Genomic DNA, 14,976 nt, shown 5'->3' with positions numbered 1-14,976 from the left:
AGTGTTTCAAGGCCAGATTTATTTACCCCTCAGAAGTATGAAAGGTTATGATCGTATTTGAGACAGTCTGCATATCGATCTTTTGAAGAGATCGAGGCCTGTTGGCTCAGGGTGACCAGTGAAGATCTGGCAACTATCATCTTTCTGCAGAAAGAGACATTTTCCACGGAGTCTTTGGCCAATATTTTCCCTCTACCACTGTTATGCAGTGATGTGCATGACAGTGGCCTTCTGCCCCCACTCCTCCATCCCAGAGGTAGCTGAATTTCAAAGATGGTGCCTGTACATACTTAATAGAGAGTTTTGGGATTGAAGAGATCACAAGTGTAATTTCCTATCATTAACACAAAACAGTATTTACTTGCATCCTTTGCAAGCAATGAGAGCATGGCAGGCTCCATACATTCCCCCAGGTTCAAAAAGGCCCATTTTAGTTTTGGATTTGCAATAACTAATTACAGAAATATTTTTAACAACATTTTCCTGCACTCTTACTGCAAATAACCTTAACAAAAGGTGCACTGACCCAGATCTAAAACAAAGAAAATGATTGTTCAAAGCTATCAATCGAACAGCAAGGAGGAGTTTTGGGGTTTGGATATTATGTAGTGGTGGGGGGACGGGACTTTCTTCCTTCTTTGGCTCTGTCCTGGCCAAATTCATATTTGGGTAATTACCTTCTGTACCCTAAGCTTCCACTGATGTTTCAGTTGGATACAGTAGTCATTCTCTGTCCTAGATTGTGTTACATGGCTGTCCAAATGTGAAAATAGATGTTACATTTACCACAAGGCATGTCTACATTTGGAGCTGGATGCGTGATTCTCAGCTCGAGGAGACATACTCACACTAGCTCCTTGCACTATAAATAGGGCCCTACCAAATTCACGGTCCATTTTGGTTAATTTCATGGTCAGAGGATTTTTAAAATCATAAATTTCATGATTTCAGCTATTAAAATCTGAAATGTTACAGTGTTGTAATTGTAGGGGTCCTGACGCAAAGAGGAGTTGGTGGTGGTGGTGGGGGGAGGTTAAAACGTTATTTTGAAAGTTTAGTTGGTCCTGCTTTGAGCACGGGGTTGGACTAGATGACCTCCTGAGGTCTCTTCCAACCCTAATCTTCTATGATTCTATAATTGTAGGGGGACTTGCAGTACTGCTACCCTTATTTCTGTGCTGCTGCTGGCGGCAGCGCTGCCTTCAGAGCTGGGCAACTGGAAAGCGGCGGCTGCTGGCCAGGATCCCAGCTCTGAAGGCAGAGCCGTCATCAGCAGCAGCAGCACAGAAGTAAGGATGGCAGGGTATGGTATTGCCACCCTTACTTCTGCGCAGCTGCCTGCAGAGCTGGGCCCTCAGTCAGCAGCTGCCACTCTCTGGCTGCCCAGCTCTGAAGGCAGCCGTGCAGAAGTAAGGGTGGCATAGTATGGTATTGCTACCCTTACTTCTGCGCTGCTGCTGGCAGGGTGTTGCCTTCAGAACTGGGTGCCCGGCCAACAGTTGCCACTCTCCAGCTGCCCAGCTCTGAAGGCAGTGCAGAAGTAACTGTGGTAATACCGGGACCCTCCTAAAATAACCTGTAACCCCCCAGCAACTCCCTTTTGGGTCAGGACCCCAAGTTTAAGAAACGCTGGTCTCCCCTCTGACACATTTTTCATGGCTGTGAATTGGTAGGACCCTAGCTATAAATCACACCCCCAGCTCAACGTGTAGACATACCCTCAAACCAGCTGTTCTCCTTTGGTGAATGAGAGATTCGTGTATTCATAGCTTATATCGCATTGTGTAATCCTCCACTTGAAAGACACTATATATACACAAAGTGTTAACAGTTCATGCTTCCAATTCCCCAAAATAACATTATGTTAAAGGACAGCTGAATTCTCCCACAGCCGCGATTGCTAGGTGCAGAGCCATACCTTCACATAATAAGTGGTGAGAATTTTCCGAAGATCAAAGACTTGAAGCATAGAAGCGGCACTGTTGTCTGTGATGCTGTAGCCTTCCAGAACATACTTTGTCACAAGCACTTCCCATGCCAGCCAGCGTTGGCCAAAGGTAGTATTGAATGAAAGCATATGTGGGATGTGGCCAGGTTCACAGCAACAAAACCCTTCATCTTCCTCTACCCCCTCAGTGATGGCCTCTACTTCTCGTTGCTGACAGTAAGTGCCTTAGGGGATGTTAAGAAAAGTAAGAATTTAGATGACTAATTTGAAGATAATTGATATTTTAAAAAGTTTGAGAGAATACATCACAAGTTATGTTTCTGTTAATAGCAGGTAAATTAAACTACTGTTTCTAGCTTAACTATTTAATGAAAAAAATTAAAATTGCTTAGTTTTAATTTACCACTCTATATTCAAACATGCAACTCAGGTATAGGAAAAGAGAGTAAGTGTCAATCATTGTACCTGTAATACATTAAAATGTAATGAGAAACCTATATTAGCTCTGTTATAGAATTCTGTGTCCCCTCTTATGTAAGTGAGAGAAAACCAGAGACCCTGAAGCCCAAGTTCAAAGCCACTGGTTTAGAGAACCAAACTGTAAATAAGTTAAACTTTTCAAAAAAGAGTCAATTTGGCAAGTCAATCAAATGGGTAATCAAAGCACAGAACTCTTACCTCTGAATTCAAGCCCCCTCAGCTGGAAGGTAACCAGACCATTTCCTATCTCTATAAGGTGTACTAGTGCATTGAGGTAGTCAGAAGCTAGGATGAAGCAGTCCCCAGTACTGTAGTTCCCCCACCGTCCCAGCAACAGGTCTCCACACAGGCTGTGCTGAAGGGAACGGGTTAAATGCTCATAGAAGATTGAATTCAGGTTGTTATCATCTGAACCTACAGGAAAAACCCAAGCTTCTATCAATTAAAACTTGTACTTTGCCATCAAGAAAATATAGGAGTGAATGTAATGTTATTTCAAAGATCTCAATCTCTTTTTATGGAGGCAACTATTCAACTAACTGAAATTCATTCTGAATGGATTGATAGGTTAATCAGTTTTGGTTTTTTGTTTGTGATCTCCAAGCCACTCCTTCCGTTTCACTCACACTACTCCCATATGCCTCACTCCATGCAGTGTTTTATGCTTAAGAACGTAGGCACAAAGGAATCAAGCAGCTATCAGCAGCACTACTTTAGGATGCAACCGCCCTGGTACCTAGACACCCTTTAAGCAGTGCTCCATTCCCAAACTGCCCTTGTTCATAGCACTCAGAAACCCCACAGAAAACAAAACAGCTGTGCGGGTACTGCAACAGGAAGGGGAGAAGTAGGTAGGCATAGAAAGAAGAAAAACAAGGCAGAGTATATGGTACACCTCTACCCCGATATAACCTGACCTGATAGAACACGGGTTCACATACAACGTGGTAAAGCAGGCCTCCCCTCCCCCCCCGGGTCTGGGAGGCAGGAGCTGTGGGGGGGCACTTTTGGGGGCCCCGTAGGCACAGAGTGGCTCAGGTGATTAGCAGGGGGCTGGGAGCAATCCGCTCCACTTCCCTCACCCCGGCCCGTGCCGTGTCGCTCGGAGGAGGGGGCTTGGCGAAAGGGATCCCCCGCTGCACTCACCGGCAGCAGCGGAAGCGGAGCAGCCCGGCCCCAGCCTGCTCCACTCTGCCAGCTCCCAGCCGCGGCACTACTCTTCCTGCCATCGGTGAGTGCGGGGGGCGTCCTTTCCCCAACCTCCACCCACTCACCAATGGCGGGAAGTGTTCTTCACAGGTGCTGTGTATATAAATGCACACAAGTCAAATACTTTAAAAGAAACCCAATTATAAGCTGAGCGACGTGTACTACAGTCATATAACATTCAGTGTAGGAGGTGAACCTCACCTTGATATACAAACAAATTTTTATTTCTGTCATAAGGAGTTCCCAGACACAGAATGGAAGTTGATGTGTGTCCCTTTCATGTTAGTAATATCTGTACATGACAGACTCACACCTCCACTCTGTACCATTTCAACCAAAAAGCAGGAGTATTACCTGGATTTCTATCAAGCTGGGAAGCGAGTCTTGTGTTTGAATGGTCCACACGCTTTGTGCTGAAGACAACAAAATTAAAACAAAAACATATTTAAGAGTTTTTCGTACGACAGGAGAATACAGAGAACGGAGTTGTAAATGATGCTGTACCAAAGAAAAGATTTTTTTAGAATAGCTTTGAAAGCTTTGCCTGCAATTCTTCTTTACATTCAACTTAGAATCCTGCCCGTACATAACAATGCCTTTTAGCCGTAGTAGTGTTAGAATCTAATACACCGAAGCTCTCACCTTTGCCCACAAAAAGCCACTTAAGGTAGATAGTTTCTAAGTTCTGCATGAAGTTTTAGCTATGTTACTTGCATTGAAGTCAATAGAAGTAGCAAAGCTAACACTTGGCTGCGCTCAAAGTTGACTTTTCAGCGTGGCACTAGTAGTTAAGAAGCATAAGTGCTGCTCCATTTTAGTTCTCCTCACCCAAAAACTGCCATTATGTTGGCTGAAGGAGAAACCCAAATTTGTACACCAGGTTTTAAAAGCAAGGTCTTGAAAGTATTCAACTCTGACAAGTGGGTTTCATTGATATTTATTGCCAGTGACTCGACATGAAACTTGCTCATTTTACATGTGAAATGATTTTCCCCTTAAATGCTAGTACTACAAGCTCATCCTGCCATTCCTGGGTTTTTTCTGGCTCAGGTAACATCAACAATAAAAGATTCTTACCGCAATGATACCTGCACAACCCCACTGTTTCAGTCTAAGGGAAGGTTTAATTGAAGGTACTATCTTACCTGAAGAATCTTTTATATTGGTGGTGGTGCATAAGCCAAGAACTGACATCGACTAAGATATGAGGATGAGTTTTTGGCTTTGGGCGTTAGGAAAAAAAAAGTTTTACCTGTAAAATGAGCAAATGTGAAGTGGAGTTACTAATACAAATAAGGAACCCTCAAATGCCCTTTGTATACAGTCACTTTTCAGACTCAATTTTCCCTTAAAATTTCTGTCATTTTGGAGCTTAAATTATTCAGTGTAGTGTAAATAAAAGCTATATGACAGGAATGAAGTGTAAGCACCGTCAGCGTTGAAACAGCTGCTATGATGTTTCAGAAAAATAATATACTTGTATGAAAGTATTAAAAGCCATGAACAAGTTCTCTCTAAAAAAAAAATCATAGCACCTAGAAATACAGCAAAACAAAAAGACCACATTCAGTCACAGCTTTCTCTATTAAACAGAGCTGAGATAGCTTCTTAATGGCTTAACTTCACCCACTTGTAGTCTCTTTCCCAGAATTTGACAGGTCTGACATATGAAGTGATGAATATTGCACTTCCCAGAAAGGGGTTCAGTGGGGTGGAGAAGAAAGCTGACACAGCCGCTTGGACAAACAACATTGCAGAATCTGTGGGGTGACAGGGTTAAGGAAGCCAAGACTACCGCGTGGTTCTTTTGCAATGTCACCAAGCTCTTATGTAGCACTTTAAATCATCAGATCTCAAAACACTTTACAAAAAGGAAAGTAAGTATCATTATCCCCATCTTAGAGAGGGGAAAGTGAGGCACCGATGTTGGCACCAAGTAAGAACAAAGCAAGTTCTCCCAAGTCCCTCATGTATTATATAAAGGAAAAAATTATTCCGCAATAAGGGGCACCATTTTTTTTTTTTTTTTGGCAAACAGGAAAAACAAGACTAGAATTGCACATGGCAACTCTTATTCTGGAACTTCTGTATTAAATGAGAATCAACACCCGACCCAGGACAGTCAACGAAGTGCAAGTCTCTATCTGCGGATAAGACGCTTGAAACTATGAACTACAGACTGGAGATAATTGTTGAAAAAAGGGAAATGTTGGTCAGTCCTACAATTTTTCCAATGGAATAACCTAGTCTAGGTCTTTTCTGTGATGGAACTGTTCTAGTTTTACTAGTATATCCAGACGGCAAGTGCATATAGTTGTCAATCACATTCATTAGGCAGGATAACGTACTCTCTAGGTTTAATTAATTAAGAATAATACAGTAAGAGTCAAAGTATAAATAGATGTAATTAACAACAAGTTGGAATCTTCAAAGGATACGCGGCACAGCAAAGGGCTGGGCAAAAGCATGGAAAGCAGATCCCCAGGTGATCTGCCAAGGAGCGATATAAGTATACACAAATCTCAATTTATAAAAGAGTTCCCAAAGCTAGAGAGAAAAGGGGAGAAGATAAAATATATAAATCATTTTGTGACTTAACTAAAATCAGAGTGTTTTACATATGAACTTCTCAACGGAAAATGCATATAATTTTGACTTGCAGTAAGATATACACTTACCAATATAATTTTGTATTAATTTGTTAAAAACACTCCTTTATATAGATATTGAACAATCACTACAGTAAAACAGATAAACATTAAACGAGTCTCAAACTACAGTAGAACATAATTTTGGGAAAAAAGTAAACAGTTTTAGTCATAAAACTAGAACCAAATATTGGGCTAAAACACAGTTGCCCCCATCAATCTCATTGGTTCACTATCAGTGCTTTGGAAAACTACTGGTCTTGTAAGCACTTGAACTGGTCTGCCGAAGTGCATCTAGCCATACTAAATCACATAATTCACATCTTCTCTGCTCCAAGGAAGTGCTGGGACTTTAAAAGAACAGATACCTTAACACATGCCAAGGCCAAAACATTAATACTGGGAAGCAGAGATTCCCAGCTATCCAATAGTATATGGTCATTTATTCATAGCATGGATGACCTGGGAGATTACATAACCACCAGTAGGATTTTCATTCCTTGGATTCTCAAATATGATGATCTGAAATACTCAGTTTCAGGGTGTGTAATTTTGTGTAAAGTTACCTTGCTGAAGAGTATGGACATGAAGAAGAGGTCAAGCAGCATGGTCTCAGAAAAACTTTTGTAGTCAAATGTAAAGAAGAGCACTGTGAAAACAACAGTGACATACTGGCAGGTTGGGTTGCTGAAAGAGGAACGCAACAACTTCAAACCAGCTATGGTGATCATTAAAGCGCCAATCCTACAAAAGGAGCACAGAAAGAAAAGTTACTCATCTGCAGTCTACTGCTTACCTGCTGTTAAGCAATTGCAATTTCTTCACATTCAATGCTTAATAGACATGTTAATGTTTCTTTAGGTTATGACTATAGTCTCTCCTTCATTATTCTGAATTCAATCAACATTCTACAATAACAATATTAGCACAGTCTGTGGGATAGTCTTCCTAAGAGATCTAGCAAAAAACCCACGTGTGACAGATGTGGAGCTGATATGTAATGATGTCATGAATACTGAGAGGCAATAATTTTATGAACACTGTGACAGGGTCAAGGAAGGAACGTTTATTGTGCACTGGTCATTAGAATTTGCTGTATGATACTGGACTAACCTATATTGGGGTGATGGAATATCATACACCTATAATGCTCAAATTCAATGAGGTTTGTGTATGAAGATGAGACAATGGCTTCCCAGACAAGAGCTCCCCAGAAAACACTTGAAAGACAATGAGAAAAGCTGTTAGCTTCAAGGATCCAGACTCCAGTGAGTTGCAAACCATTTTCTGCAAGAACTGGGAGTTACTCAATTAAAGAGCTACAAACATTTCAAGTGTTATTTGATTCCTACAAAACTAAGGAGGCAACTGGCTGACCTGGAGAGATTCTGCAGAGGGAATTTAAAGAAGTTAAGTCTTCCCAGATCCCCAAAGCCTTAGGGAAAGGCTAGATATGCATACAATCAGTTTTGTTGTTTTAAGATCTGTTTTCTCTAAAAGGCTGTTGTTCTAAATAAATATCATCTTGCTTTAAGGAGGCCATTTGGTCACTGTATTAACCTTTGATATATCTCTCTGAGGGACCAGAGCCACAGTCAGACCTGCTGGAATAATCACAGTGCCAACCGAGTGCAGTAAAGGCCAGTCTGACAGCAGAACTCCTCTGTGGTTCCAAACGGCGCCACATGACAACTAAAGGAGAAGTGAGAGGTGCATTTAGCCTAGTAACTATGACATCATGGCTTGGGTTTTTTTTAAGATTTAAATGGACAAAATACCAGAGGGATTATTTCTGCATTGGCATGGATAAGCTGGATGGTAACAGAACTATTCTATCTCCGATATCTGCAATTTGATACATTTCCAGAAAATTCTGTGGCTTGAAATCTGCATAGCATTTGACATGAGCTGAGGGGTCCTTTTTAACAAATCAGAAAACTCAATTTTATGATTTCTGCATTTAAAAAGTTTACATATTCATTCAGTACAAGCCATATGGTGATCCAGACATATACACTTGCCAGGTACTGACACTAGAAACTAGTTATTACTACTTTGCTTTAATTGCAACTCGTATTAACTATACTTCCACTGCAGCTGTCAATTATGACGCCCTTTGCCATTTTCTTCCACCATATTGGGTACACTCAAGTTACTGACAATCTTTTCTACTTACTCTGTGTCCAGTTTCTTTGGACTAGCAATGTTCTTGGCACTGCTGCTGAGCTCATTGAGGACTATCAGTGGGTAGATAACATTCTTCTCCACAAAGAGGAGCCACACATGAAGTTTCTCAAACCACATTACATGGGCAGCATCTAACAGGACAGCAAAAGAGGATATCACAGATTATACTAGGGGCCTAAATAGCTCAGGAGATTTGTAATAGGATGCAGTTCATTTCAGCTCCAGATCAGTGGTTCTAAACCAGTCTAGGTCATCTGACACCAAAAGTACTGGCCCTCTGGCAACTGTCAGGTGGCACACACAAAGATTTGGTAATCTTTAGTAGTGAGGCAATATGTGAATAACTGCTCTCTCCCTGCCAGTTTCAGCAGAGAAGCCAAAGACTAATAAGGATTCTCAGACTGAACTACCTTCTCATCCATAAAAGCAATCCTTCCAAGTCATGGCTGAATGTCATCGGAGAGAAGCTTGCACTACCGTATCTGTATAAAGTTGCCCATAGTTTTGGATTTTGGTAAATGTTACAGTTTCTGCATATCAGCAAACATGAGTTACTTTTCTGAAGGGATGGAAACTGTTACCATAGCTACTGATCAAATTACATTTCATTTTGATTTTAAAATGTTTTTCCACCCATATTTGAATTAAAATGCTTCAGACATATGTTCCTACAGTCTAGAAGAATTTAATTATCCTGCAATTATAAACTGACAACTAATAGCCTCTTTTGATCTTTAACTGCAAAAAAAAAATACAACATTGTTATTATTGACAGCAACACACACACACACACACACACACACACACACACAGAGCTATGGGGAAAAAAAATCAAGGTTATAGGACAGCACACACAGAGGCCTGGAATCAGCTCTGGATTATGTCAGTTTTCAATTATGCCCCTCCCTCAGTGATATCAAATCCGCTGGGAAGAGGCTGCAGAGGTACAAGGTGGCCACGACCTCCCCATCACCAGAGAAGTCCACAGGGGTTCACAACAGTCAGAAAAGTGGGAGGCACTAGCCAGGAAATGAGTGAGGATAGCTGAGACCTACTGATTCAAACACATTTCCACTGCAGCCTTTGGTAGCAAGGCTTCTTTGGAGCCTCCAACAGAAATTAAAGTTGCTCCTCTCCCAAAGCAGAACCCTTAGGGAGGGCAGACTACTGCCTGCCCGCCCTACCTCAGGTGAATTCTCTCTGCTGTGCAAGGGGCCAAGCCAGGGTACATTACGATCTGTAAAATTTCATATTGATGTATAGCTTTAATTTTGCATATACATGTAGAAAAAAATATGAACATTAGTATGTGAGACAATATTACAAACATGTGAGCACTGCAGCCTAATTATAATTCCTGCTGGCAACAAAAGTGTTTCTCAGTTTGTGTGCATGTTAATTCTCAGCCATAAAATTGTATTTAGGTAGGTTTTTTTCCATCAAAAAAATCTGATATCAAATCAAAAGACTGACTGTATTTATTTGAACATGTAATCACTGAAATAATGGAATTTAAAACTGCAGCTATGGGTACTGGTGCTGAGACAGCAATGTACCTGGCTAAAGTGCAGGTTAATCAGAAGACCACAAATGCATTCTGGTGTGAGATGAAGTTTTAGATACAAATCTGACAGCCCTTCTAGAACTATGTAAAGAAACAAGATACTTGTTTGCTATAAATTTATTTCATCTTCTTTACTACTCAGCTATCTACTAATTCCTATTTACAGAGCTACTAGAATGTTATTGACCTTGCTGTTCTTATTTGCCATTAAATGACTCAAACAGGTGATAGTACAATTTGCTGCTTCTTGCATGCAATGCTAGGTTTGGTTCAGGTTAACACTGAGATGTGTGAACTAATAAACTTCAGTAAAAATTGTTTTTTACCTCTAAGCCTGGCTGCCTGTGAACTCAAGATCTGAATGCAGAATTGGACTGTTCTCTGATGTATTTTCACTAGCCCAATTCAGCAATTGGAGCAGGAACTAGGAGTCAGGAAACTCAGGTTCTATATAGATTTTTCCACTGGCTTGCCATGTAATCTTGTTTAAAATATTTAGGCACTGATCAACAGGGACAAATGCTTATGCAAATACACTCCACAGCACGTGCAGTAAGGCTCCACTAAAGCCAAGGGGGATGCATACAAGCTGTCGGGGGTCCAACCACACAGACTGGCTTGCAAGAATGGGGCCTTAGGTTTTGTCTGTTTTCCCACTTATAAGTGGGGGTAATAATTTTCACCTTTATAAAGGCTTTTGAGATCCTCACATGAAGGATACTACTGTATGTAAATATAAACTCATTTTAACACTTTTTGCAAGGTTTTTTTGGGTTAACTGGGGTATAATTTGCTACCTTTTAAAAATGGCAGTTCCTTAGAAAACAAGTTTCATAAAAAGTTTCATTAATAAAAGAAATAAAATGGAGGTGCATTTGTTAGATGTATAGTGCAGATAAATGTATGTTTAAGCATGTATATATGTGCAGTTTCACACTTAGTACCCTTTTAAACAAATATAACGCACTGTACTATAGTCTATTTTCAGATGTTTGGCTGTTATTTCCCAATTAAATTTCTAGAAACATGCCAAAAGCATTAGTCTTTAATACGGACCAAGATAGCAAGCTGAAAGTATACAAGTGGGTCTGAAACATCTAAAATAAAAACAATTTAAACCCTCCTAAATGTTGAAAAAAAGACACTGAAAAAATATGTTTGCCAAAATGTTGCAAGAGAAGTTTCAGCACAGGGAGTAAGTTTTTGACACTTGTAAGACCCCAATAACAAGGACTCAATGCAATTGCATTCATCATAACAATAGCATTGTTAATGTGACGCCATCATTACTACTTACTAAAGATACATAAAATGCCACAGGATCAAACAAGGCATGCTGAGCTAGGAAAGAATTAACACTGTCAATCAGAGACCCTGAAACATTTAAGCAATGACAAGTTATAAAGCAAAAAGTTAAAGTAAAGTAATGGTTAATATAAACTGCTCAACCAATAGAGCAAATTCAAAAAAAATTATTGATACTTACTTCGGACTTCAAATTGATAATACTCCTTGGTTTTCAGCAATGAGTGAGAGAAACAGTGCCAAGGAAGCTGCTTTCGGAGTTGAGGCAGCACATAATGGGTTAAAAATCCTACTGAGCCCACCAACGCATACAAAATGTAGCTAAGGACAGGCTAAAGAAAAAGCAGAGTTGAATAAAAGATAGGTTCTCAGTCTTATAAACAAGAAGCAAATCAGTTAACAACTTGATGTTTTCTATAACCTTTATAAATCAGCCTAAAAGCACATCTGGACTGCAATTCCCCTTTTAATATGAGAAAGAATGTTAACTGTACGAATGTAAAACAACAAGGGTTGTCTCAGAAGATAACACTTCTAAGAGAGACAGATTATTCTACTTTTGATCTTCCCTGAAGACTGGGTTGCTACCTTTTCTTCTATAGTACTTCTGATCTTCTTTCATAGACAGTTGTTTCTGATTCTTCTGCATTTCTTCTCTAAAATGGCAAAACTATTATCCTTGAAGGAGAATTTCTGCTAGATAAAAAGGAGGTCCAAGTGCAGAAGAGACCGATCCTCATTCTGGATGATATTTTTAAGATTTCTCTTGAAGAAGAGTTGAACAGCACCCTCTTACTGAAGTATACCCTTTACATACTGCAATAACACATCACCTCCAGGTATGTGAGCGCACTGCTGTTTAAGAATTTTACAGTAACACAGTATCTGTACAGACATGAAAACAATGAGAAGTCCAGTGCCACCTGAAAGACTAACAGATTTATTTGGGCATAAACTTTCATAAGCCCATGAAAGCTTATGCCCAAACAAATCTGTTAGTCTTTAAGGTGCCACCGGACTCCTCATTGTTTTTATGGATACAGACTAACATGGCTACCCCTCTGATATTTAGAGACATGGGTATGCATTTTACATTACAGCAGTGCCTACTGCGAGAGCTAAATTGCGGTTATGAATCATATTTTCATGGGTAGCAAGACGGCAGTGAATTCACAAAGTTAAAACTTTTCATAGGGGTCTGTCTAGAAGCTCATTTTCAAATTTCTGATGTCTTTGGTCATTTAAAATAAACCTGAGTGTAATAAACTATTTAGTTAACTCAACAGCAGATAACCAACTTTCTTAGTTGGGGATGGAAGCCACATTCATCAGGGATGGGTGGAGTTTGGGCTTTCCCTGGAAGAGAGGTCTGCTTTAGCAAAAACTAGTGTGGATGTGGTCATCTCTACTCAACTAGAAGGACCCTCCATCTGAAAATGTTTAGATTTAAAAATAAATTGACAAATGCTTAAGAATAGCCTCTCCATTTTTGTAATTAGAGAGAGCAATAGAATACTGGAATCCTTCCAGAATTTATGCCATTTCTTTTCTTCGCATTATTTGGAACAGTGATGCTAGACAAACAAATTAGACATTCTAGTTCTTCCAGGTAGCCAAAATCCAGCATATGTCATCTGTGTAGCAACTTGGCCCGTCATATTTGCCCTAGCAATTTGATCTTTTGCTCAGAGTGAAAGTTATATTTGCTTTCAATACTGTAATCAAACTAGACAGTTTCAGAAGGTTTCTCCAGCTACTTAGGCAGCCACTCTGGTGTGTAAACAGCAAATTCCGCCACTGGATCTGCTTAGACAGACTCCTTCACCCACACAAATCCTGTTGCACAATGTGGCCTAAGTCACATGTCAAGCTGAAAATATTTAAGTGTATTCCGAAGCATATGCTAATGATAGCTAGGCTGATAGGTGGAAACTTAGAATGCAACTGTAAGGAAAGGTCTCCTGCCCGCACTGATACCCTGCGAGGAACCATCCCTCTACCCCCCACTTCCATCCCATGGGAGATGGATACTGTCTAGGAGCCACAACAGGTGAAACCCTTTTGAACCTTTTTGTCAATTTACTCTCTCCCTTCTCTAGAATGAGCTTGTAGGTATTTCTGTGGGTGGGCAGAGTGAAAGAAGGGCACTTTATCGAAAAGAGTGGAGCACTTAGAGAAGTAGAAGTGGGGAGGAGGGGAAGAAAAGGGAGAGGAACATTGGGGAGACAAAAAAATTGAGATTTAAAAAGGTCTTCACGGCAGGTATTAGTCACACTGTATGTCTGAACAGCACCTTGTGTAAGTCATGCCCCAAGCCCAAATGGGGCCATTGGGTACAACCATAAAAGAGTATTAAATAGTAGCATTAGCAAAAAGGCATCTACAAGAAAAGAGAAAGTACAGGTATTTTATAAATTGTGAGGCATAATGCAATAACTTACCTGCAAAACTGTGAATACTGTACTGACATGAATTGCAAAATAGAGTACACCAATGACGAGGCACACTATCAGGTCAGATTGTAACCGTTCATTCTATGGAATAAAAAGAAAACAGCTTAGAGGACATAAAGTTTGGTACTCTTCTTCCAGACCTAGGGTCACCTCCACTTACCTCTTAAAGGAATATGGGGTGCTACTGTCAAAAGATTTCAGCGCTGGCCTAAATCTGCTTCCACTGAAGTCAACTGAACTTTCCTCTCTAACTTTGACAGCAGCAGCAGTTAGATAAGTGCTTTCAAAAATCCCACCATTTTTATTTCCCAACTCCCAAGAGAGAACTGCAACAAGCACCAGTGCATGGAAGATAACCCTTACTTAGCTGGTCTTGTTCAAGGGCATGTGTCCAAATGATTTAATTTAAAACATCTAATCACTGCCATACGTGAGAAGTTAATGGACAAAACACTTTCATTCTGGATATTCTTCCCTTCCAAATTTGAGCCTATTGCCTCAATGTAGGTAAGCGAATTAACAACTTTTAAGGCTAGAAGGAAACATCTAGTCTGTCCTCCTGCATAACACAGGCCAAAGATTTTCACCCAGTAATTCCTGCATCTAGCCAATAACTTCTTGCTGTGCTAGAGCATCTCTTAGAAAGACATGTGATCATGTTTTAAAGACTTCAAATGAAATAATCCATCACATTCTTAGGTAAATTTTTCCAATGGTTAATTACTCTTGCTATTAAAAAAAAAATAATGCCCACACATAAATTATTTTTTTCCCTGAATTTGTCTAACTTCAGTTTGCAACCATTGGATTTTGTTACGTCTTTGTCTGCTAGATTAAAGAGCCCTATACTATCTAGCAGTAAATCTTTTCCCCATGCAGGTACTTTCAGAACACGATTAATCTTCTCTTGGATAAATTAAATAGACTAAGCTTCTTAAGTTTCTCACTTACTGCTTGTTTATGTGAGACAGGATAACAACTGGGTACTGTTATTTTCACAAGCATTTACAGTGGATTTACTCTAGGTATCCAAAGAATGTGATGATAAAATTAAGTCAATAAAGCAAGTCTCCAGTGTTACTAGAAGCAACTCATTCTTCATTTAAAAAAAACCCACCAGCTTTCCTTAGTTTTTAGTTTCTGTGTGTGGGCTGGATTGCCCAAAGCTCTTGTTTATCCAAA

At 40.0% G+C, this 14,976-nt stretch overlaps 1 protein-coding gene across 3 annotated transcripts in view; it reads right to left on the bottom strand.

Moving 5' to 3' along the window:
- Nucleotides 1-14,976, bottom strand: part of PCNX1 (pecanex 1) — a 126,371-nt gene that overhangs the window by 27,527 nt on the left and 83,868 nt on the right. For all 3 annotated transcript variants that reach the window (XM_084631695.1, XM_084631696.1, XM_084631697.1), the window contains 9 exons: nucleotides 13,783-13,875; nucleotides 11,523-11,673; nucleotides 8,462-8,603; nucleotides 6,852-7,029; nucleotides 6,076-6,184; nucleotides 5,268-5,397; nucleotides 3,992-4,050; nucleotides 2,627-2,842; nucleotides 1,919-2,172 (listed from right to left, as the gene is read on the bottom strand). In XM_084631695.1, the coding sequence (XP_084487821.1) occupies nucleotides 1,919-2,172; nucleotides 2,627-2,842; nucleotides 3,992-4,050; nucleotides 5,268-5,397; nucleotides 6,076-6,184; nucleotides 6,852-7,029; nucleotides 8,462-8,603; nucleotides 11,523-11,673; nucleotides 13,783-13,875 (1,332 nt within the window). The remainder of the gene's footprint in view (nucleotides 1-1,918; nucleotides 2,173-2,626; nucleotides 2,843-3,991; nucleotides 4,051-5,267; nucleotides 5,398-6,075; nucleotides 6,185-6,851; nucleotides 7,030-8,461; nucleotides 8,604-11,522; nucleotides 11,674-13,782; nucleotides 13,876-14,976) is intronic.

This window comes from Lepidochelys olivacea (genome assembly GCF_965140295.1).
Source record: "Lepidochelys olivacea isolate rLepOli2 genome assembly, chromosome: 6".
In the NCBI taxonomy this organism is placed as follows: Eukaryota; Metazoa; Chordata; order Testudines; family Cheloniidae; genus Lepidochelys; species Lepidochelys olivacea.
This window is presented reverse-complemented; position numbering and strand designations above follow the sequence as displayed.